The sequence below is a fragment of the Centrocercus urophasianus genome, unplaced genomic scaffold (genome assembly GCF_019232065.1).
Source record: "Centrocercus urophasianus isolate 14NV4802_14NV808 unplaced genomic scaffold, USGS_Curo_1.0 seq_11, whole genome shotgun sequence".
In the NCBI taxonomy this organism is placed as follows: Eukaryota; Metazoa; Chordata; class Aves; order Galliformes; family Phasianidae; genus Centrocercus; species Centrocercus urophasianus.
In genome coordinates, this window is record NW_024884253.1 from 68,105,587 (window position 1) to 68,128,873 (window position 23,287).

Consider the following 23,287-nt stretch of genomic DNA (forward strand, 5'->3'; position numbering starts at 1 on the left):
TTTGGTGTGCATAAATGTTGCATTTTGAATATTTTCAGTGGTGCACCTTGTGGGACAAGTATTTTTTTCACAAGATTGAATTCATTGGTAACTTACATTCTTATTTTTGCCAAAATTTTGACCTTAACAAATCTTTCGTAAAGAGTCCCAAAATCTCAAATACTGGCAGCACTGCTGTGCGTCATGCAGAATTTGCAGTAGTGCAATTTGTGTAACTTTTGTGTTTTTATCAAAACTGGTCTTAACATTAAAATTTATTAAGAAAAAGCCATTGTGCTGTTTCTTACTAGTGTTAATTTTGTAAGTCAAGATGTTAACCAAAAAAAAAAAAGTTGATTCGGTCATGTAACGTGAACTGTAGCTATTTTTACATAGCTTACACTGTCTGTATTTGCTCTTTGTTAATGAGAACAGGTTTCAAATGAAACTCCAGCTTGCTTTTGCACTACTTGACAGTTCACAGATGGGGTGAAGTTTCTGAAACTGTATTGTAAGAGTCCAAAATATCTCATCTCTATCTCTTTATTTTAAGCATGTTCTAGGAAAGAAGGTTGTATAAAAAAAAAAATTAAATGATTTCTTTTAATTGTTGTTTAAAATTTTTATAGTTTGCCTTGCTGTGCTGTGTGTACTCTCCTGCAATAGACACTTGATAGTAAGCTTAGCAGTGAGCGGGCTGTTGCTAGGACAGATGACAAGCTGTGTTCCAGTGACTTCCATCTGTGTTAGAGTAATAATACAGCGTGCAGTGGTTTTGCATTACTTTTCAAGTGGGAGAAGACTTCATCACAGTCTCTGTTGATCTGAAGTCTAGAAGGGGAAGGGATTGGAGTTACCTGCCAGCTTAACTGCACCAGCTCTGTGGTGTTGAGTGTCTACTGGCATTAGTTCTACAGGCCTTTATCCACGAGCTGTCAGATGGCTTTGTAGCTATCTTTCACATACTTAACTGCAGCATGGCTTTGACTGTTTTTACACTGAATATTTTTATATTGATTAAAAATAGTTAACACTTTGCATCTTTTCTCTGACTAACCCTTCTCCACTGGGTAAAGCTTAAGTTGTTTATGTTCCGAGGGGCCCTCTGGAGCCCGTAACTATTTTGTCAGCTGCTTTGTTGGTAGGATGCAAGCTCCAGCACTGATTGCAGCACTTTGCATGCATCATTTTTCAGTAGGGTACATTCCTCCCTTGCTCTCCCTTCCCTATGCTTGAGCAAAAGTCCTCGTAAAAGTGTTCACAGCAGCCCTGTTATTCTTCAGAGAATTCTCTAAAAAGCCCTTTCCTACAAAGCACAGATGGCAGTGGTTTGTTGATCTTGCTGCCTAGCAGGCTGATCAACGTGGCTTTGTTTTCTTCTACTTCACTATTTGTCCATTTGTCTTTACCTCGACTGTTAAGTGTCTTGTGACCGGGCTGGTGTTCTTGTTAGGTTTGCCTTGTGTGTAGGTGCTGATGGTCTGAGCAATGGCTGTGGTTCCCAGCAGAAATGATGAAATAATAAAGACATGAAACAGGGAACTGAATTTTTATAACAAAGTTTAAATGAAGAACAGAAGTTGTCTTCAAAAACAGATAAGGAGATGAATGTTTACAATGTGCTAAGGTAAGTTAGAGCTCTTTTCCTCTGATACCTCAGTTGGTAATTGGATTAACGAACAGAAGAATAACAGAGTTACAAAAATGTTATTGTCTGCAATTATTCCAGTGACAAGCTATGCTTATTTTTTTTAATTTCTTTGTTCAGAAGTCACCATAAATTGAGAAATGTGATGCTGAAATCAAAGTTACTTAATGGACACATTTAGGAAGTATTTCCGAAGGCCAAATATTACTCCAAAATAAGAGGGGTGGAGCAGTGACATGATGATTGCACAACTATACACACCGGTTTTGGTGCCTTACTGCTGCTTTGCTGTTGGTACTTACTGACTGGTGGCCAGTGCTAAACAGGCAATGGGCTTTTATTTCCATCCGGCATGAGGAGAAATGAAATATTAACTGGAGTTGGAGGGAATTAACTTTATTTAGGTTGTTTGTGTCACCTCACCTGTCTTCCTAGGATTGGTTCTATCCTTGAAAATGAGATGGGAGGTTGAGGTGTTAGATATTAGGAGGAAGTTTTTCACACAGAGGGTGGTGAGGCGCTGGAACAGGTTGCCCAAGGAGGTTGTGGATGCCCCATCCCTGGAGGCATTCAAGGCCAGGCTGGATGGGGCACTGGGCAGCCTGGTTTAGCATTAAATGTGCAAGTTGGTGGCCCTGCATGTGGCAGGGGGTTGGAGATTCATGATCCTTGAGGTCCCTTCCAACCCTGGCCATTCTGTGATTCTGTGAAGGCCAGGCTGGATGTGGCTCTGGGCAGCCTGGTCTGGTGGTTGGCAACCCCACATAGCAGGGGGTTGAAATTCGATGAACATTGAGGTCCTTTTCAACCCAGGCCATTCTATGAATCACTTATTTTACATATCCCTGAGCTATGGTAAATTTTAGGCTAACGCTTTAGTGTAATTACTGTGGGGGGAACGGGGGGGAAGCGGGCAGGGGAAAAAAATACCCTTTTTCAAAACGACTCGATGATTTGTTTTGTTTTCCCCAGAGGCCGCCATTTCATGCCGTTCTCAGCCACGGGGCACCCCTTGGGCTCAGGCCTGTGCGCTGCTGTGTGGCTCAGCCGTGACAGGCAGCCCGCGCTCGGCCACCCCAGTCGGCGAGGCTAAACGGCTTCAACGCGGCGCTGCTCCCGCGGCTCAGCGACGCGGGCCGCAAACGGCCGCCCCGCCGGCCCGCTCTCAGCCGGCACGGCACGCTCGTTGCCAGGGCAGCGGCTGCGCAGGCGGAGGTGAGGCGGGGTTGAGCGGGCCTCTTCGAGCCGGGGGCGGCGAGGCGGCGTGTGGGTGTCAGTAGCGCCGGGGTACGGTGTTGGGGAGCTCCTCGCAATACGTAGGTTACCCTGCGGGTAAGAGGAACCGAAACGTAGAGCTGCGTGAGCAAAGAGTGATGCATGATTGCAATGAGTTTTCTTCTTTTCTGGCATTTCTTTGATGTTAGTTCTGCGAGGAGCACAGGTTACTAACTTTTTGCCGCAGGGTGTCTTTGATTATACGAACTCGGTAGAAATCTGTTAATCTGTGTGCAGCAGTTTCTGTACCAAAAGGACAAGGTTCGGTTGGACGGGGGCTCTCAGCATCTGACCCAGCTGTGGGTGTCTGTTTGTTGCAGGGAGTTGGGCTAGACTTCCCTTCCATGAGTTCCTTCCAACTCCAACGGTTCTGTACTGCTTGTTCCACACATAGCAGTAGTCTTGAGGAGGAAAATCAAGAGCTATGGTTGGAGTTCATCTCCAGGCTTTTGCTTGATAAGATTAAGATTTTAGAGAGTGCCTGGTGCTTGTCTACTTTCCCTTCTGAGCTGTGTGAGTTCTCTACTAACCCAATTAGAAAGGAGGCAATTTGGGTACAAACACTGTTCCCCTTAGATATGCAGGCAGTTCTTGTCATTCTACATCTGTTTTATTGTCACTTCCTTCAGGTCCGTGTAACCAAACTTGAAAAGACCATGCCTCTTCCAGACACCCTGTTTTGTGCTCAGCAGATCAAAATCCCCCCTGAGCTACCAGATATTATGAAACAGTTCACCAAAGCTGCTATTAGGACTCAGCCTCATGATGTTTTGCAGTGGTCAGCTGCGTAAGTATGGCATCCTCATAACCATGTAGCACTGTCAGCACAGAACCACAAAGACCTGAGGCTTTTGTTGACTGTACAGAGGAGCATTGCATTCTTCAGTGTGTAATACAATCTGTTGGCCTTTTAAAAGTAGTGTAGTATTTGATTTAGCCTTATAATTTAAAGGATTTGTATCTAATTCTCTTTCTGCTCCATCCTTGAATTTTATTTTAGAGTGGGTAGAACTGACACAAATGGTTATGTGAGCATTGCAATATAGCCAGTTGTGTTTTGCAGGTAGCATGTGGGAGGAATGCTAAATAAATCAGCTAAATAAATTGGTAAGGTACTCATCAATCCAATGGGAAAAGACTGTGCTTTGGTTGTGCAAGCATGTTCTTGATGTTATTAATTTTTTTTCTGCCTTTGCCATGAAGGGCTGAGTATATAATGCGCAAAATAAGTTAAACTACTTATAATTTATGAGAGTATTATAAAAAGGAGTTTGTAAAATCTAGAAACTGTCTTTCACTGAAGAGAAAGGTGGGATCTGGGCAGGAGGAGAATAGCAATCCTGCATGTGGAGTGCTTGCTGAACACTGCTGCATATCTACAGGAGCATGGAGATTGATTTAGGGAGCTGTAAGTGTAAGACTACTCACTTCTGTGTAGTTTCAATCATCCTAGGTTCTGAAGTGTCTTGCTGTTCCCATTCACTTAGGTACTTTACAGCACTGTCAAAAGGTGAGCCCCTTCCAGTAAAAGAGAGGATTGAAACACCTTCAGCAAAACAGAAAATGGATGCTGGTTTGACCCCAGGACTCCTTAAAGTCTTGCACAAACAGGTACAACCAGACATTTAGAAAACGCACAATGCTAATGTGTTTGTCTCAGACAAAAAATATGGCAGATGATCAGTAGGTGACTGCCAAAAATTAGATATGTTTTGGGAAGCATCTTTGTTCTTAGTTCCGTTCTTTTTCATTGTTCTTATTGTGGTACTGTAACTTTGTTTACAGCTTTCTGCTAAAGGCACTGTAAGTGTTGCAGAACTGAAGGAAAAATGGAAAGACTTGTGCTTGCCAGAGGAGCAGCTGGAAGCTATCCTGCAGTTGGACACCTTTGATGAAGAGGTGGAATGGATGAAGATTCTGGCACTTGGGTGCAGCGTGCTTGGTGAGGTATGGTCACAGAATCATAGAACTGTTTTGAGTTGGAAGGAACCTTTGGAGTTAATTTATTCCAGCTCCCTGCAATGAACACAGGCACCTACAGCTAGATCAGGTGCGCAGAGCCTCCTCCAGCCTAACGTTCAAAGCAGGAACCTTCATGGCTGGCCACTAATGGTAATGTATGTGGTAGACTGTAGAATAATTAATGCAAATGACCTTTGAGTTAGATTGGGTAAAGGCGCTTCTCTGTCACTTTGAGAGCGTCTACAAACAATGCCTGTCAAAATGGTTTACAGGTCATTCTGGGAGGAGAGCTTAAGCAGAAAGGGCAGGTAAAATCCTCAGCTTACTGGATTGTGGCAGTAGGACAGTAAGCTTGTCCACTGGCAGCTCAGCCCAGGAAGAGATGGGGCGATAGAACAGTGCTTAGGACATCAATGTAAAAGACTGAAAAGCTAGAGGGAGAAATTAAAACATCAGTTTCTAATTGTGTAGCCAATTACATTTTCACAGAAGCAGTTAATGTTACTAAATCTACATTTAATTCTTCTAATGTCAGTAATAAAATCTCAGCAGAGCATTGTAAATGAATTATTATAAAATACTTACACTAAGCTGATGTTCTTGTGAAGTATAAAATTAAAGACTCCAGAAGGGGTACTAAGAAGAAAATAAATGCTCAATATTGTTTTGAGAATGTTGTGTTACTAAAAAGCAGTGAATGTTGACCCAGTCTGGCCATGCAGTTATACTTGTCCACTTGAACTGCATATTTTTTTATTCCAGTCCCCTGCCAGAACAGTATTTTGTGATTTCTTTTTCTTTCCTTCACTAAAAAGAAAACAACTGAAACAAAAAAGCAGTCCCAGGGGCACTGTTCTGATGGAGCTGAACAGCATAAATTTATCCATCCTTTCAGATATTGAAATGATTTGATTTTATCTCTGCATGATGAAAACCTAAACTTCAGTTTGCTAAACCAGAAGGGCTCACAAATTGTTACTTTCTTTTCCTCCGGTTTTAGTTTACATTCCAAGTGAAGTAGGGTTGCAGCTGAGATTAAACAGTAGACAGATAGAGCCCTAAGCTAGGATAATGTGGACTTTTTCAGAACACCATTCATTTGAAGTATCTTTCTGTAAAACTGATGTGTATTTACAGACTCACCTCTTAAGAAATGTTCACACAACTGGGCTGTTAAACTGTCTTTGAAAGGCAGGAAATTCGATTGGAATAAATTTACTGCACTGTATGGGAGAATGAGTAGGTTGGAGTGGCTGCAAGCGTGTGTGGCAGTGTAGTGGTAACATAATGTTGAGACTAGAAGGCTGTGCAGAGATTTTTATTGTGTGAGCAGCTGCCACTGTTCCCAGAGGCCTCCTATAGATACATTCTGAAGAAATTCTGACAAAAATACGACTTCTTGGGCTAAGAAAAAACCTTTTTCTTTGTGTTTGTTTTTCTTTTTTTGTTTTCTTTTTTGGAGGGGCGGGGAGGTATTTTTTTAATAGAATCCAACCAGCCTTTGATTCAATCAAATTCCATGCCCAATTTTTTCACATATGCCCCTGAATAGCCTGGGATGGATAGGGATTGGATTATAGGCACTACTTGGAATGAAGGATCTCTTAAAAGCATGCTTTGAGCTTATAGGCATCTTTTTGTTCAACAGAGAACTTGGACGCTTTTTGGATTCTTTTTGTTGTAGGGTTTTTTTCCACTATTAAAATGGAACTTGCATACAAAGAGGGAAAATAGTAAATAATATAATTTCTAAAAAGTAATGTTAAATTGTAATGCTAAACTGTTGTGTTTGTTGTAGATTTGTCTATCTTAACTGTCACTGCGAATTCATGTAGACCCATGAGATCATACATACACATAGACAGATATGGCGAGGTTTGACTGTTACAGTAGCAGAATGGAGCATTTTGGCCATATTGGATATGGCCCTGTGCAATCTTTCAGCTTTACAAAGTTCTGGTATTTTTTTATTCACATTTATTACTAGAACTTTATTATTGTTTCCCTTTCACAACCTGCACTATTTGGTAAATCACAGGATCATAGAATCACCAAGATTGGAAAAGACCTCTAAGATCATCCAGTCCAACCATCCACCTACCACCAATATTCCCTCTAAGCCGTGTCCCTCAGTACAACATCTAAATGTTTCTTGAACACCTCCAGGGACGGTGACTCCACCACTTCCCTGGGCAGCCCATTCCAGTGGCTGGCCACTCTCTTGGAGAATTATTTTTTCCTATTGTCCAACCTGAATCTCCCCTAGTGCAACCTGAAGCCATTCCCTCTAGTCCCATCACTGGTTATATGGGGGAAGAGGCTGATACCCACCTCACCACAACGTCTTTTTAGGGAGTTGTAGAGAGTGATAGGGTCACCCTTTGAGCCTCCTCTTTTCCAGACTTAACAATTCCAGCTTCCTCAGCCTCCTCATAAAGCTAGCTCATAAAGTTAGAAATTTGATATTTAGAGCTGGCTAATGATGATAAAGCCTTCATTTCATTTTCACTCATTTTCTGTGGCTTACAGTCTGCATTTTGTCATGATATACAAAAGATGTTCATGGCTCTGATACTGTTCTCATTCCTTTCTTGAACCCCTTCCAGTCCTTGCTGAGTTCAATGAAACACGCCTGTGAAATTTTAACACAGGACCCGGAAGGTGGAGCAGCTCGTATTCCCTATGAAACGTTTTCATTCCTTTATTGCTATTTGGCAAGTATCGATGGAGACATACCAGATGAGAAGATCAAAGCTTTCCTCCAAAAGATTAAAGAAGATGCGTAAGTAAAAGTTCAGGCATCAATTTTAAGTTATACATCACCTCTGGGTTCTCCAAAGACCTCTAATTTTAGATGAGTCGTCTGTCTTCACTTGAGGCGTATCCATGATAGGAGGAAAGGTTGACTCGGGTTATATCAAAAGCGTACATAGTTATTTCCTGTAAGTGCTAAACCTTGGGGCTTTGAACTGTGAAATGACAAACTGTTATTTAGCCATCTTTGAGATGTTTTAGTCACTATCTGGTGATGTAGTTTTCCCCTTAGGAAGCAATTATATACAGCTTTGTATCATCTGTGCGCTACTGGTAGTGGAACTATCAGCATCTTATGGGCTGCTCTTGTGACAGGGATCATGAATCAGAGAGAAACTGGGAGTTCCCACCTGAAGTCTGTGAACTTTCTAATGTGTTTCTCCCCAGATTACCTCTGCCTGGAAATTATGTGGGGGAATATATAGCTTGTTCTTAAATAGTTCAGCTCTCCAGTTTTTGTTGTATGAGATATGGTAAACTGTCATTCTTGGAATGGTCTTGGTGTTGGTTGCCTCCAGTGGATATAAAGAAAAGACAAAAAGACTACTCATCCCACCTGAACTCATCCTGTTTTGGTTTTCATATCACAGTAGGAAGGCTGGCTATCTTTCTAGTCTGTTACGTTCCTCTTTTTAATTCCTCTGAGCTTAGCTTTAATTTTGTCAATAAGCCACAAACTGATGCAGTTCATCACAGCAGGAGATGTGTAGATTGAAAGCTAAGCAAAAAGCTCACAGTTTGACTATCCCATCAGTGGCAGCTTTGCTCAAAAACTTTTATGTGCTGTTAAGTAAGTTTTGGCTTACTGTGTAATAAATGGGCAAACCAGTTCTCTTGACTTAATAATTAAGTGCAATCTGTTAACAAATGATGAAGCTGTTTGAATGATTCATCTCTCATATCATGACAAGGTAATTATTTGTAGCACCTTATTAGCATGGTATCAAAAGTTTCATTGCTAGAGCATACAGGTGTGATCAATGGGACAGACAATAAATCACCTTAATTGTGACCATCTCTAGTACACATACATTGGTTCTATGAAGCCTGTGCCACAAAACTCAGTGTGATGCCTCTAACTTTAGTAAAAAAACTGGAGGCAAGGATGTATCAATACACTACATTTATCCCTTCTAGAACCAGCTGGAATTGGCATTAGGGATGTATGGAAACGGCAGACTTCTATTCACATGTCAGTAATAAATTCCCACTTGTTTTGCCCATAGTCACACACAGGTCACAGGAAATGCACTCCGTTTTTCACCAGTTTTAAAAGATCTGTAACAGCCTTGTCCTCTGAGCACTGCAAATTTGGCATGCTTAGATTCACATACTGACTTTTCTCATCATCTGCTGGTCCTTTTATTTTAGGTTGCAACCAATTCCATGCATATGGAAATCCAAAACTGCACAAGCATTAAAATTAAGAAATTAAGAAATCAACTTAATTTTCTTTGTCGTTAATTACCAGAATGATTCCTAATTAGAACTATTTTTTAACAATAGCATTCTCAGTTAATGTAATCCTCAACTGTATCTTGCCTTACGTACTACAGTTTATCACCTTGAAGTGTTCTAAGACATTTGGTTCCTATTCCTTTCCAGTGACAAACAAAGTGGCATGGTACTGCTCAGAAATTTTCAGAGCCAGCCCTCGACACGGTTTTGATCAAGTTGACTCTTCAGCACCAGATGAGGCTGGAAAAAATGAAGTAAATACAATACACAAAGAACCTCTTCTCCAGCACTCCTTTTTCTTTATTTCATTCTTGAAATTGCCTTTTATCAGAGTGAATTGAACGTATTGTCATATTGTTTTTTCACTTCTGAAATACTGCTGCTTGCAGCTTGGGAGTGGTACTTTCACTAATTTGTTTATATTTAATCAAATGGATTTCGTTAATCTTTCTACCTAGACTCTCTGAATAGAAAATTAAATTTAGAGAAGACTGGGCAGATATAAGACTGGTTCATTTCTTAAGTAAATTAACAATTTTCTTCTTATTGTTTTTAACTCCAACAAAAGCATAGCTTGTCTTTTGACTACCCTGTCTGCATGAACAAACTCTAGTCGAACATATGGTTTCACCAAGTGCTGCTCAAAGACCATGAAGAACACTGTAGCCAAGATGGTGAAAAAAATATCAACTAGACTAATGGCAATAGTTCCATCTAGTTTGATCCCTAATTTGGACTCATCATCATAGAATGACCTGGGTTGAAAAGGACCACAATGATCATGAGTTTCAACCCCCTGCTATGTGCAGGGTCGCTGCCCAGAGCCATATCCAGCCTGGCCTTGAATGCCTCCAGGGATGGGGCATCCACAACCTCCTTGGGCAACCTGTTCCAATGTGTCACTACCCTCCATGTGAAAAACTTCCTCCTAATATCTAACCTAAACCTCCCCTGTCTCAGTTTAAAGCAATTCCCCCTTGTCCTGTCACTATCCACCCTTGTAAACAGCCATTCCTCCTTCGGTTTATACGCTCCCTTCAAATACTGGAAGGCCACGATGAAGTCTCCCTGGAGCCTTTTCTTCTCCAACTCTCTTCAGAATTTAAATATTTTTCTCATTCCCAGATGGACTTTTAATTAATAAAGATCAGTCTCCTGCCTGCCTGCAGCCCGCAGGCACTGTGCAGAGCGTATCGCCCAACACAGCCATGGAGGAGGCCAAAATGACAGTGCTAAGGGGTGTCCTCTGCTGGCAGCTTGATTGAAAATAAGGAAGTGTAGAAAAGACTAATCTGTAAGATGTTGCTGTTGGCTTTCTTCATAGAAGGAACAAGCTGACTGTAGTAGATTGTGTAAGAAATTAACAAAACTAGAAATTGGTATATTCCCACGGCAGTTAAGTGGAATTCTCCTTTACACCCATAAGCTGTATTTGGATGGTTGAAGTCTTAGTGTTTTTATAATTTCTGTTGTTAATACTTTCATGTTAGTAGACAGGATGAAAACTTAATGGGTTCTTTGCATAAATGCCACGATCTATCAAACTCACGTTTGAAAATTACAGTCAATAAAATTATAGAAAGGGACATCTCTACCTTAGTAGAGGTCTTACAGATGCCTGTCACCACCATCACCAGCTTGACATTGATCCTAAATTTCTTTAAACACAAGCTTGGGAACAGCAGCATGCCTGTTACCATACTTTTACCACTTTTTCATTACTGAAAGCTGCAGATGAAGGTAACAGCCTTCTGGAGAACTCTGAAATCTGCTCTGTCACCTTCCCTGTGTGCCATAATGTGACACTAAGTGCTGTCTTTCTGGAACGCTGTTCTCAGAGGCGACAATGTCAGGTGGTAGAGAGAAAGGGAGCTACCTTCATCCCTTTCCATTTGTAATTAATTCTGCTGCTCCAGGGCTTAACCACATTCACCTTTAGATACTTATCAGTGGGCCAGGACAGTAAATTAGTGCAGCCTCTCTCAGATTCCATTAGCCTTTGTTAAATTAAACTCAAAGGGCTAAGAAATCACTATAATTTATTAATAGATACATAAGTCTTATACATTTGTACATTTTAGGATGTACACTGCTTCCATCCTGCCAACCCCTGAACATTATCTGATTTTCTCTCTGAACACAGCTGTAAGGCAACACCAACATTATGTTCACAGCATTACAGTCTCTGTTATAACAGCAGTAACAACAGTACATCCTGTGCAAGTAATTCTTTGAACAAAAACTCATTATGTTCTTGTTTCTACTTTCTTCTTTTACGGCTGTGATACTTGTCTTCTTCCCTGAAACAAGAAAGCAAACACCATGTATGTTGTTAATGTAATCTGAAGGAATAAAAGTACCCAAAAAAGAAAGCTCTCATTAAATGTAATCATATCCTTTTCTAAGGAAAGAAAGTAGGCCTTATATTGGTGAAATTAGCAATGCAACTGATGCCCAGTGCCAACTATCCCCATGGGATATGTCAAGATAAGCAGCCTCAGACCTGTAACGCTGTTGGAAGCATCGACCTTTCAGCTGTGGAAAGTTCTGAGCTCTAGATCACAGCAACTTTTGTTTAGGCACTGGCTTGTTGTACTGCATGTGAGATTATACTAGATTTTTCATTAAATGAGACGTTCTATTCCCTGTAATAAGTTCTTCTTCTGCACGGTGGCCTGATTCAGAAGCAAGAATGTAGCTGATGCTATTTCATCTCACCTTTCTCTTTTCCTCCGAGAATCTCTGTCTTTCCCTCTGTCACGACTCCTTTTTCTTTTACTTGGACTCCTGCTGCTCTCTCTCCTATGTCTGGTGCGTTCAGTGTCCTTTGAGCTTCCTCCAGACTGCCTCGAGTCCACCGAAGCTGACCGCCTGTCTTCCTTTCTGAGAGAACAAAAACCAAAAACATTACTCATTTTGTTCAGTATGCACAGTTTCACAGTCACTAGTTTTTCAGTATCAGTTCTGTAACAAAATGACCTACTAACAGTGTAAGAAAGAAAGTGGCCTATTAAGCCACTTCCTCTTCAAAAAAAGAGGACCAAACAACAGCAACAAAAAGACCATTACAGGCCCTCAGGCTGCTGATGTCCACACAGAAATAGCAAATCCCTCATGAATGTTTGAATGTCAACTGTGATGTACCTTCCTGAAGATTTTGACTTTCCCCCTTCACACATCTCTGCATTATCCAACCTATTCTCTTCCTGCCAGTGGTTGCTGAGTTCCTCCATATGTACACCAATCACATCCCGAATCACCTCAAGAGTAAAGAAAGATATTAAAAAACAAAAAACAACAAAGCAGTGCATCACGATGTACTTCTTAAAGAAAAGCATTTCAGCATAAATCTAATAGTACCATTTTACAACAAAGTGTATCTTGCTGCCATTTTCACATGAAAAATTCACTACTGCCAGAAATACTTCTGTTACTTGTAATTTCCTGCAGCAAACTAAACCAAAGAAATTCTCTTATTAGCAAGTCTGCAACTCTAACCAGGAAGGGCACAATAAGCAGAAGAGATTTTTCCTTGTCTGAACAGGCATGCCATTGTTTATGCTGATATGAACTAAGCAGACAATAAAGTCACAGCTTTCCCTTGAGCTGCTTACCTCAGTGTAAGACTTCTTCGTTATATGAACGTTCTTAGCCCTGTATGACTGCCGGCGCCTTTTGTAGTCTCGCATTTCAGCCAGAATCTCAAGATGGGACTTTGGACCTTTCTGACTGTCATCTAACAAGGAATTTGAAGTAAAACAAATGGGTATTAGCACAGCATTAGCACCTGCAGGTATATAAGTCTGCTGCTTTATTACTAAAGTGTCTGAAAAAAAATATATATACATTGTGTTGTTCCTCAAGTTCTCTAATGTTGAATAGCTATTACGAATTAACACAAGCTTCCTCTTCAGCCTTGTTATCAATACAAGACTAAAAAGACAACATTCAAACATTATTATGTGATCCTAATGTCCCAACAGTAATCCAAATCAATGTACAGGCTTGCAGGTTGGTCAGACCTCTTCAAAACACAGGCTGCATCTTCAAAGCCACTATAAGTGTAAGACACAGCAGTTGAGACAGCCAAGTTCTGAGGAATGTGTATCCACGTAGATGACAAACACCATCTTTCCTACACACAGGGTCCACAGAATTACAAAGGTAAGTTTTGCTTGGAGACACTGGCATGTCTCAATAGCAATAAGAGGCTTTGTCTGTTGTATCCATTCCTATATTGATCAAGATTTCAACCCAGCGACCACCAACCACTCCCCAAGCTTTTAATTTTAAATTATCTTTAATCTCATCATTTCTTGTAGTAAATGCTGTTCCAGGCTTTGCAGTAACTTGTCAGCATTAAGTAACCTGAAGTCAGTTGCAAATGACAGCAGATCCATCCATTAAGATAAATGCAATACCTATGCCAACAAAAGAGCACCAAGGCTTTCTCAGAACTGTCAGCACAAAGAATGCCAGTCTGCTGTTTCCTGGTGCCAGACTTGTCATACAATTTTAAAAAACTGCAGTGTGTTCCCACAATAAAAACCAACAACAAACAGTTCAGGCTGGTTTTCACCAAAAACTTATCTACTGATGCAAAGTTAAAGCTCTGAGCAATAAACTCAACAGTAAATTATTTTTCAAACCTTGAGTAATCTTGGCTGCTAAATCCACAAAGAGGTCACTGTCATTTTCTGTGATTTGTGACCTAGATCTCTGTTTCTTTGTTTCCTCAACAACATAGTCATAAAGAGCAAGTCGGTCAGCTTGAGTCAGGTCACAGGTGAAACGTTTGTGATTTTGAGGAACTTCTACAGGCAGTGATGAATAAGATCCTGGAATTTGAACAGCACTGTTATTAGTAAAATGGCATAATTACACAGGAAAACACTGAAGAGCTCAGCAATGCAGTAAACACCTGTGCTGCGTTCACCCTTCTCTTACACATTTGTAAGAAGTCCTTAAATTGAAAGGATAATACAAGAATTTTATTTTTAGAATATACTATTCCTACAAGGTCACAGAAACCCAGAAACATGCCCCAACAGTTACATGCTTGTGATTTTACGATGATCTCACTGCTTATGATCAAGACCAGCCTTCCAGCCCTATTACACGAGCAACAGCTACATTCCTCCCCCCCCGCCCCCCACCTCTACTGCCAAAGACTTCAAGTTAAACAAGAAATTTCAAGTCAGCACATCTTAGAAGAGGCCAAGGCACCATAATAAAAACTACTCCATACAGTTTTAATGTTATCTTCGTAGAAATGCAAAATCGCAGTGAAAACTGGATGGCAAACACTGGCATCTGGTGGCTCACTGACATATCTATGCGATGCACCTCTTTACAGGCTTAACTGATTTTTCTCTACTTGGCTATAATTGTATCAAATTCGTGAATTATCGCTTGTTTCCAGAGCAAAATGCACCTGACATGCTATAAAAGCCCAGTGCCAATCACACAAAGGCTTTGCTCTGTGACAGAAGCAAGAACATGAAAATTCTTGGATATGAAATACTTGCCTGAGCAAGTGCTGCTGTATCTGAACATCAGGTCAGGAAAGTACAACAAAGTTCCTGTAGGTGGCCCTACTTTTCTACTCTATCTCAACTCTCTACAAGAAGTGCAAATTGGTCTTAACTACTCTGTCACTAGACCTGCTATAAAATGTGACAAAGAAATGTGGTGAGACCAGCGGTAAAGAACTTTATAGTATTTGCAGATGTTTGAACATATTTATTATGTAACTACTTAAAAGAGTCTAGAAACAATTCAACATAACACCAATGCATGCACTGTTCAGCTTTTGATCTAAGAAGCAATAGACGAGCGTGCACAGCTTATAACTGACAATCCTTAAACTGAATTCAAAGCACAGTTCTCTTTTTTCCCCTTCTTCCTCACTCATGCCATGAAGAACAAGGTGGGAGGCAGCTTGTGAAGAATTTGGGCCATAACAGGCAGAAGAGAGCATCAGAAAATGCAGGCGGACAGTAAGCTGTATGGAGTGGGACGGGAAGTGACGGACTGGTACTTCAGGGAACTCCCAAGTTCTGCACTACCGATACTATCTCAAGTTCTGTACTTGGCTGCCCTTCATAAAGAAAGCAGTTTTACTCCCAAATATAGAAGGAAAGGAATTTTAAAAAACCAAATAAATAAATGAAAATTTCTCACAGCAGTTCAAAAGGGGAAATCGAGCAGCTCTCCACAGGACAGCTGAAAAGCTGTTTCCCCACCTGGATGCCACTTACCTTCAGTGTAGCCTATGCCTTCTTTGGCACTCTGAGCTCTAGCTTGCTGAACTATGTGAAACTGTAGATCTTTATCTGCAGAGAAGAGAAAGTATCACACAGAACTTTTAAAATCAAGTACTTAGTAGGCTTAGTCTTTATTTCCCAACCTCTATTATGAGACTTAAGATATTTCATAGAACATTGTAGTTTTATTTGTGCACAAGAGACAGTTGAAAAATACTCTTATCTATTCCATATTTGAATTGAGGGGAGGGAGGGGAAAAAAAAAAGAAAAAAAAAAAGAAGGATTTTTGGGTTACAGAGATAAGGAAAGATACGTATGTATACTGAAATCCTCACCAGTGCCATTAACAGTGTTGTTGCTGTACCTCCAAACTCAAGGGAGGGTTTTTAATGACGATGATTACTGACTGCAGGGCAGCATGGCATGCTGTGGCGAGGACTCGGGTTCTGCCACGCGAGGGGTGCTCCAAACAGGCCCACGATTGCACTTTGCAGGGGCAAGGGTGGTGTTAACAGGCTGCCCAGAGGCTTGGAGGTGTCTGGAGCTGGGCACGGGCTCTGGGTGAACCCGCAACTTCCTCAGCCACGCTGTGATTCCACCTCCATGCAGCCCCCCAGCGCTCTGCCGCCCACTGTGTGCTTACCCATTGCAACGGTGGGCACCTTCAGGTTCTCATAGAAGAAGCGGGAGTCATACATCTCGGCCTGTGGGACACGGCAGCCCAGTCATAAGACCTTCTGAGTTGCAGCCCCCCGCCCCGACGCCCCAGCCTGGTGTCCCTCCCAGCCCACCTGCTCCTCGGCGGAGTAGCCCATCTTGCGGAGGCGGCAGGACGCCGCATGCCTCTCCAACGACGCCCGAGGCACACGGTGATGGGCGTCGTAGGGACAGGGCACCCGGTCCACCTGCAGCGGGACACGCGTCAGAGCGCACCGCGACCCCCGGGCCGCCCGCCGACCCTCGCCGGGCAGCACAGGGGCTGGGGATCGGCGGGTGGCGCCATTACCTGATCCTCCAGCCACACCGCGCAGGAAGTCGCCATCGTTACTGAGGGCGGGACAGCCGCCAGCACCGCGGAAGCGGGAGAAGGTGCCGCCGCCATCTTTACTCCGGGCGCGCCCTAAAGCCGTGAGGCGCCATCTTGTGGGGTGCCTTCAGACCGGCTCTGAGGGGCGGTAGGGAGGGAGGAGGGGTGGAAAGTACAGCAGCTGGTTGTCCTAAAGATGCTCTGACGGAATGTGGCTGCTTCTGAAAGGCATCAGACAGCTCTGGAAAGGATGCTTGTGGGAAGAGCTGCTGCGCTTCGATGCCCTTCCCTGGGTTAGGAGCTTAATAAGAGCATCCGCGGGTGTAAATCTGCCCCGCAGGTCTGATCCTTTCCCCGACATCGGCAGTGGGCTGAGGTGGTGTAGAGCCAGGGTTGCCCTTGTTTCCAGCGCCGTTCCCGCGCAAGCACAGCCACGAGGACAGACGCCTTCCCTCAGACAGCGAGGTTGCAGCAGGGCTCAGCACGGCTGCAGCGCGGGTCGAGCAGAAAGCAACCATCCTAAAGAAAATATAATGTGACTGGTGTTCATGCGTGCCTATTGTTGGCACTACTCGTGAGGAGTGGGACGAGGCTGTCTAACAAGGCAGGGCGGGGTGGAGGAAGCACGGCAGATGTAGCTGCCAGAATGGCCCCCGTACATCTGTTTTTATTAGCAGATTACAGCCATTTCTCTCCTGCGCAGAGAATTTGAGACTCAGCTGGGATTTTAGTCCTCTGAGAGATTTGCTGGCTCTCGCCGTGTTTGCCTGAGGATCTCAGACTTCACACGATAAAGAATACTGAGAGCTGAAGGCTCCCCATCTGCCCTTGCAATTTCATTTGTGCTGTAGTGGAGTATGCTGGCTCCCATTAGCACGTTTAATCAGAGGAGTGATGAGAACAGCTGGGCAGAGCTGCTCTGGCCATCTCCACTGGAAAACACCGTTTCTACAAAAGTTCAACAGAATATCAAAGTATTTTTTATGGTTGCTTGATAGAATCAAGTGACTCTATTATTATTATTTTAACCTATCAAGTTGATATTGAAAAAATATTTGTTTTGCTCTACTAAATTAGGACATTTTCTGAATGATTCAAAATATTTATCTGTTTTCCTAAAAGTACCAGTCCCTGAGATCATCTCTGTGGTGTTCTCTTGTTTATTTATTTATTCAGTTTCCTGCCTTTATGGATTTAGGAAAATCCCTGAGATACAAACCTGCTGGGGTGGTTTCCAGAGTTCAGGGAGAAAAAATTGAGTCAAGCCTCATTTCCTGAGCTACAGTAAATCCAGTTATGTGGTGCACAGACACAGTGGGGGCCTGGAACAACACAGGACTAAGGTGAAACCCCTGAAATAGGTTTACAAGACAATGAAGGACAACAGGTGAACTAAGGTCTTTGGAACAGCGCAGCAGGGTGTTCTGAAGCAGCTCCATTATCTAGAGAGTCAAGTGTGCAGCTCAACAGGGATCCTTGTGCTGCCCACCCCTCTGCCAGCTGAAGTGACAGCAATGCTCTGTGAGAGGAGGGAACCAGGAAGGATCGTTTCAGGCTCAGTGATGCCTTGGGAAACGGCCACAATTGTAGTGCCTTCCAGGAATGCCCTCAGGGCAGCTGTGAAAGCTTCTGAGGCTGTTGCTGTGTTTGTTATGGTTGGGAGGTAAGGTGCTTGTCGAGGAAAGGTGAGCCACATTCCTGCCATGTGTTGTGGCTACAGACTTTCCAGGAGCAAACTGACTGGCCAAAGCAGAGACAAAAAATCACAGTATCTTTTTCCCACATTTATATGAGTTTCCTATCAAATAAGATAAGTGAGATCACCTATCTGGTTGTGTTGTCTCTCCTGGCTGATTCCAGGCAGTGGCATCTCTATTCTCACACAGTGCAGGCTGCAGGCCAATGGCTTTGTGTTTCTATCACTGAACAGCATGGTTCATAAAGCACCATCGAGCTTAACACATTTCAACCCTTATGGTCCTTTCTGAGGAGGAGAGGGGAAATAACACAGCTGCATTTCCCAGTGTGAAACAGCCTCCCAGAAGGGGGGAGCATGAATTTCAGTCTGCCCCCCTTGCAGTGCAAAGTGCTGAGTGTGCTAGTAATCTGGTGCTTCTCCAGGAGCTTTTTCTGGACAATATGGATCTCCTGAGGAAGTCTCTGTGGTAACCAGCCCCAAAAATCCTCACAGCACAGCAGAACAATCTGAAACTGGGGGATAAGCGGAAAGCACAAGAGTGAAATAGTGCATACATTATGTCAACATAAAGACCATACAGCACTCCTGGGGAACTCCATCATGTGTCCTCCAGAATGAATCTGTACTGCAGAAAACCCAGCTGATTGCATGTTGTATGCCCTCTAACCTCCATACCCGGAGGTAGGAACCTCAGTGCAGGGTCAGAAGTGTTGACGCAACAGAACCACTCTACCTCCCCTAAAGCAACAAGCTAAAATCATGGTGAAATCTCACTGTTCTAACAGGCCAAAACTTTCTGGTGGGTACGCTCATTCTGAGATAAAACTCTTCCTACAACAGATCACACAGGAAGGAGCATTCTTCACCCATGGCTTGCACTTCTGTTTCTTCACTGATAACAAAACCTTGCAGGCTTTCTGTATTTAGAAGCATAATGACTGCTTGAAGAAAATCTTTTTTTTCTAACATGGCAGAGAAGACAGTTTTCTAATACTAAATATGTATTTCTTCTTTTCCCCAGATACAAAGCATTACCTGGAGATGCACGGTATCAGTAATTCCTCCTGGAAATAAGGGGGGGGGGGTGGGGGCGAGGGAACTTGCTATGAAACTTCATATTGTTCCTTTGCTTTAACATGCTTCAGATAAAGAGAAATGAAATAATCATTTTAACAGCTTTCTTGGGCTTTCCTGTAGTGGACATGCACATTTCTGGACCAAAAAAGGGCTAGAGAGAAGGGAAAAGCAAGTTAAAAGATGAAAAGAAACTTTTGGGGGCTATCCAATGGCAGGAATTTCTGCTGGCCCTCACCCCAATATACCTGGCAAGCTGGGAGCTAGCACAGGTTGAGGAGCGAGCAGCCTCTGCCTGGCAGGCACCAACCTGTCCTGAAGCCAAGGATGGCTCCAGTGGGGCATAAGCAGTACAAAGCCCACCTCATCCCAAGATTCCCTTCTTTTTAGCATCCAATGCTCGCCTACTGCGCTATGGAAATGGGAGGCTGGGTTGAGCAGCAGAAGCACCCAGCACCTCACTGGTACAATTGACTGTATCCACCTCGGGGCAGCTCTGCTAGCTTGCCTACACAGTGACACTTTCTCTTCTGCCTTGCCCCTAGAGCCCATGTGTCAAACTCATCTTCTCCAGAGAAGAAGATGTACTCAGGTTGATAGCACGGGCTTCATCCAGCAAAAGCTACTGAACCAAACAGATTTTGTAAAGATAAAGCACACAGGGACTTGGAATTCCATTTTTTGTTACTGTTTCTATTATTCCCTGCTATCCTAAACTTCAGCTAAGATGCCACACTCGAGATCTGTAGGACAGGCTCAGTTGAATCAGCCTTGTTATCTACAGGGACACAAGGTGAATTTCTCCAGGGCATGTGAATCAAATAATAGAAATATTCTTCATGGCATAAGCAGACATTTCAAAATTCCCCTGGTCAGGATCTTTACCAGAATTTAACTTCTGTCATTTGCTGTGTGAGTTCCAGGTCATCCCAATCCCTGGTGTGGGGCAGTATAGGTGCTAATGGGAACCAAATTAGTCAGAGACTGCTCTCAGGCCTCATTAGTTCCTCTGCCAAGGAAATGCCGATGGCTTATTCATTCAGCTGTGTATTGGTCAGAGCCTGCTACAGGTCCTTGACTTACCATTTTTCTAGCTTAGTCTGGTTGAAAATTAAAGCCTAAGGTATATTTTATAAACTGCACTATACTGAACACTTCTGAATAGATTTACAGGTGGCAACTCTAGCATCTGTTAATGCCATATTGATTCCTCCCTCTGTACCACCTTGCGATCTGTTGTGGAGGCATCAGATTTAAGTCAGTGTATCAGATTGTTATGATCCTGATCTTTAAAGATAAATCAAAAACTTGTTGTTGCCCCCATGTCAGACAGAAAGCATCCTGTTATAAGCCTGGAAATTCACCGTTACACAGTTGGAAGCAAATCCAATGTCCTCTTGTGTGCTGAACTTTTAATATCGGTGATTTTGAGCTCACATGGATTTTGCCATTTAAGCCCTTGCACCCTGGCAGTTGCTGCACTGCAATCTATGATCCTTTGCCTGCTCCTGCTGTCCTCCCTTTCCGATGAGCTCTGTGGCAGGCAATGCCTGCTGGCTGCTCAGTGCTGAGATTGCTCACCTGCCTTCTCCTCATGATCCCCTCATGGCCTGGCCAGCAGAACCTGGCATCTGCCTGCAGTACACACCTTTCTTTACTGCCCATGGTGATTAAGCATCTTGCCCTGAGCACTTTTGGTGTGAAGGCCCTTGTGGCATGGAGCTACTTGTCCTCTGTGCTGGGCAGGGTGGGAAAGACTGTGCAACAGATCCAGCTATGTCTGCTCCCATGGAAATGGGGAGCCAGCAATTTGCTCAGCCACTCGCTAGGTCTGTGTCAGTGCTCCTGGGGAAGCCTTCCAGCTCAGAGCTGGAGGGGAGGCTCTGCGACAATGTTCTTCCTGGAGACATCTCCCCACAAGTGAGCGTGAGCGTGAGTGAGGTCCTGCACTGCCTCTGAGCAGCAGTCCAGATGGGCAGGGAACAGCAGAAGTACCAGTAATATGCAGCCACCTCTGAAAATGTGTGCCTTACTGCCGCCCTGCTTCACTTTCCACAGTAACAGCAACAAAGGCTAATGGATAACGTATTTGTTAATTTGTTACTTGGCTGAAAGGTGTTACCCAAATGAAGAGTGCAGTCCTTTTCCCTCCCTTTGTGCATGTATCTAAGCCTACAGCAACAGATAGCTGCTGCTCTGTGCGTTGCTGTCACAGCTTTATGCCAGCCCTTTGTGCCCGGGTCACTGCATGCTGTGCAGTAACACCGCCCTCCCTTTGCACCACCCATGACCTGCACAGCACCTCGTGCCATGGGCTGAGCCAGCTGGAGCCCACAGCCAGCTGGAGCCCTGCCACCCTCCTGCAAGCTGTGCAGGGCCGGCAGGCAGTGGCTGGGCACCTGCAGGTAGAGCTGCACGCTTCTGCCGCAGCTGCTGGCTTGTGCGGCCTTAAGGGTTGCCTTGAAAATGTGGCCTCTCTTGTTCAGCGTTGTTGGTACAGTGAACAGTGATAGCTGTCCCTAGGTGTTGCTATTTCTTTTCATAAGGCTGTGCAGAACAAGCAATATTATTTGAAGCTGAAGCAATATTTCCAAGGAAGTGCTCAGGAAGGAGAAACTTACTCATCCACAGGAGTTCCTTGGGAACAGGAGCCAGCAGGCACAACGGCAGGGCAGTTTTATAATGAGCTTTGTATTTGGGGTGTGGATTTGCAAGCGCTGCCTACCAGTCCCCTTTTTGCAGGAGGATTAACTTGGTGGATTACAGATGCCCTCCAAAGAGGCTGGTGTACGCTCACATAGTCGTACCATGACAGGTTTCCTGAGCACGTGAGGGCTGAAGAAGGAAACAGTGAGCACAGCAGCAGAGCTGAGAGCCTTTCAAAGAATTACCAGCAAGGCTTTAGCTCTTGCAGAGGCTCACAATTCAAGATCACTGTATCCACTGAGTTCATCCATGACTACATTTCATTGCGCTCAGCACAAAGTTGCACTGGAGGCCACTGGTGGCATCATGTTTGGAAGAGCGACTTCTCAGCCGAGACAGAAAGCACAATGGCTTGGCCGTGATCCAACACAATCCTTGGGCAATGCCTGGACTGCAGCATCGAGCTCCATGCCCAGTTTCTCCTGCCTCTGTTACTGCTTTGTACACGCTCCCGTCTCCTCCCCACTCAAGACTATGGTTTTGTGATCATTCCCACCTCTTCTTTGTGCCACTCAACATACGAGGATCTGTGAGCTCCCAGCTCTTTTCAGTTCTGTTCAAATATTCAAACCTTCACTGTAAAGCCAGAACTGTTCCACTGTGGTGTTACAATGCCACTTCCACGCAAGTGATGTACCCCAGCCAAGCAAAACCCCCATTCTGCTCAGCATATCATTATTTTTGCAGTTCTCAACCCTCCTGACACCATGCTGCGTGTCCCCTGGCAGACACCTTGTGTCTCCTACCTTTGCCAAGCAAGCTGTGACCTGGCTGTAGCAAAAAGGAAGAGCAGCCATGCTCACCTGTTGCACTGATGCAGCTTCTGCTCTGGCACCCGGCATGCTCTGCCCCTCAAATGTGCATGAAGAATGAGGCTGTTTGCTTTCAGTGCTTGTTTATTCCTCTTCCCTGACCTTCTGTCAGAACCCCCCATGTACTGCTCTTTGTGTCTGTCAATGCTCTGTGCAGCCAAGTGTCTCACTTTGGTTCTATCTGCCACCCACCAAAACAGACGCAATACAGAAGCACTAATAAGATCTATCCCAAGAGAACATCTCCATTCACATCAGCAGAAGCTGTTAGCAAGGCACGAGTGTGTCAGTAAGTAATCCGGGGTCCTCAGTCGTAAGCTGCCTCACAACCATCTTATCTGAGCTGGAGACTTAACAGAAAAAGCCTCACTTGTGCCTGTGACCCACGCAGCCCCTCGTGTCTGCACGACACCGCTGTCCGGGCAGGCAGGCGGCATCTCCTGCGGGAACGGCTGCAAGTTGCCAAACCTCCCATAGGGTTGCTAAGCGCCGGTATTACTCTGCTCTATTCCTGGAGCTGGCAACAGAGTATTCATGGATCTGGCCGTGATTACAGACAGGATAAG

At 43.8% G+C, this 23,287-nt stretch overlaps 2 protein-coding genes across 5 annotated transcripts; one reads left to right on the top strand and one right to left on the bottom strand.

Annotated features, from left to right (window-relative positions):
• The first annotated feature begins 675 nt into the window (after positions 1-675).
• ROPN1L (rhophilin associated tail protein 1 like) lies at positions 676-9,937 on the top strand. 4 transcript variants are annotated; one of them, XM_042835496.1, is made up of 6 exons: positions 676-1,606; positions 3,532-3,689; positions 4,390-4,513; positions 4,688-4,849; positions 7,471-7,646; positions 9,284-9,937. In XM_042835496.1, the coding sequence occupies exons 2-6, from the start codon at positions 3,559-3,561 to the stop codon at positions 9,345-9,347; spliced, it is 657 nt and encodes a 218-aa protein (XP_042691430.1). In that variant the 5' UTR covers positions 676-1,606; positions 3,532-3,558; the 3' UTR covers positions 9,348-9,937. The 4 variants fall into 4 exon arrangements, with proteins under 4 accessions (XP_042691430.1, XP_042691407.1, XP_042691413.1 ...); XM_042835479.1 differs by lacking the exon at positions 676-1,606 and adding an exon at positions 2,876-2,959; XM_042835487.1 differs by lacking the exon at positions 676-1,606 and adding an exon at positions 2,882-2,943.
• Positions 9,938-11,158: 1,221 nt separating this feature from the next.
• SNRNP48 (small nuclear ribonucleoprotein U11/U12 subunit 48) lies at positions 11,159-16,505 on the bottom strand. Its single transcript, XM_042808982.1, has 9 exons — positions 16,410-16,505; positions 16,195-16,308; positions 16,047-16,107; positions 15,397-15,471; positions 13,786-13,974; positions 12,751-12,872; positions 12,281-12,396; positions 11,855-12,019; positions 11,159-11,436 (listed from the first exon to the last, which is right to left on the bottom strand). The coding sequence occupies exons 1-9, from the start codon at positions 16,503-16,505 to the stop codon at positions 11,397-11,399; spliced, it is 978 nt and encodes a 325-aa protein (XP_042664916.1). The 3' UTR covers positions 11,159-11,396.
• Positions 16,506-23,287: the final 6,782 nt, after the last annotated feature.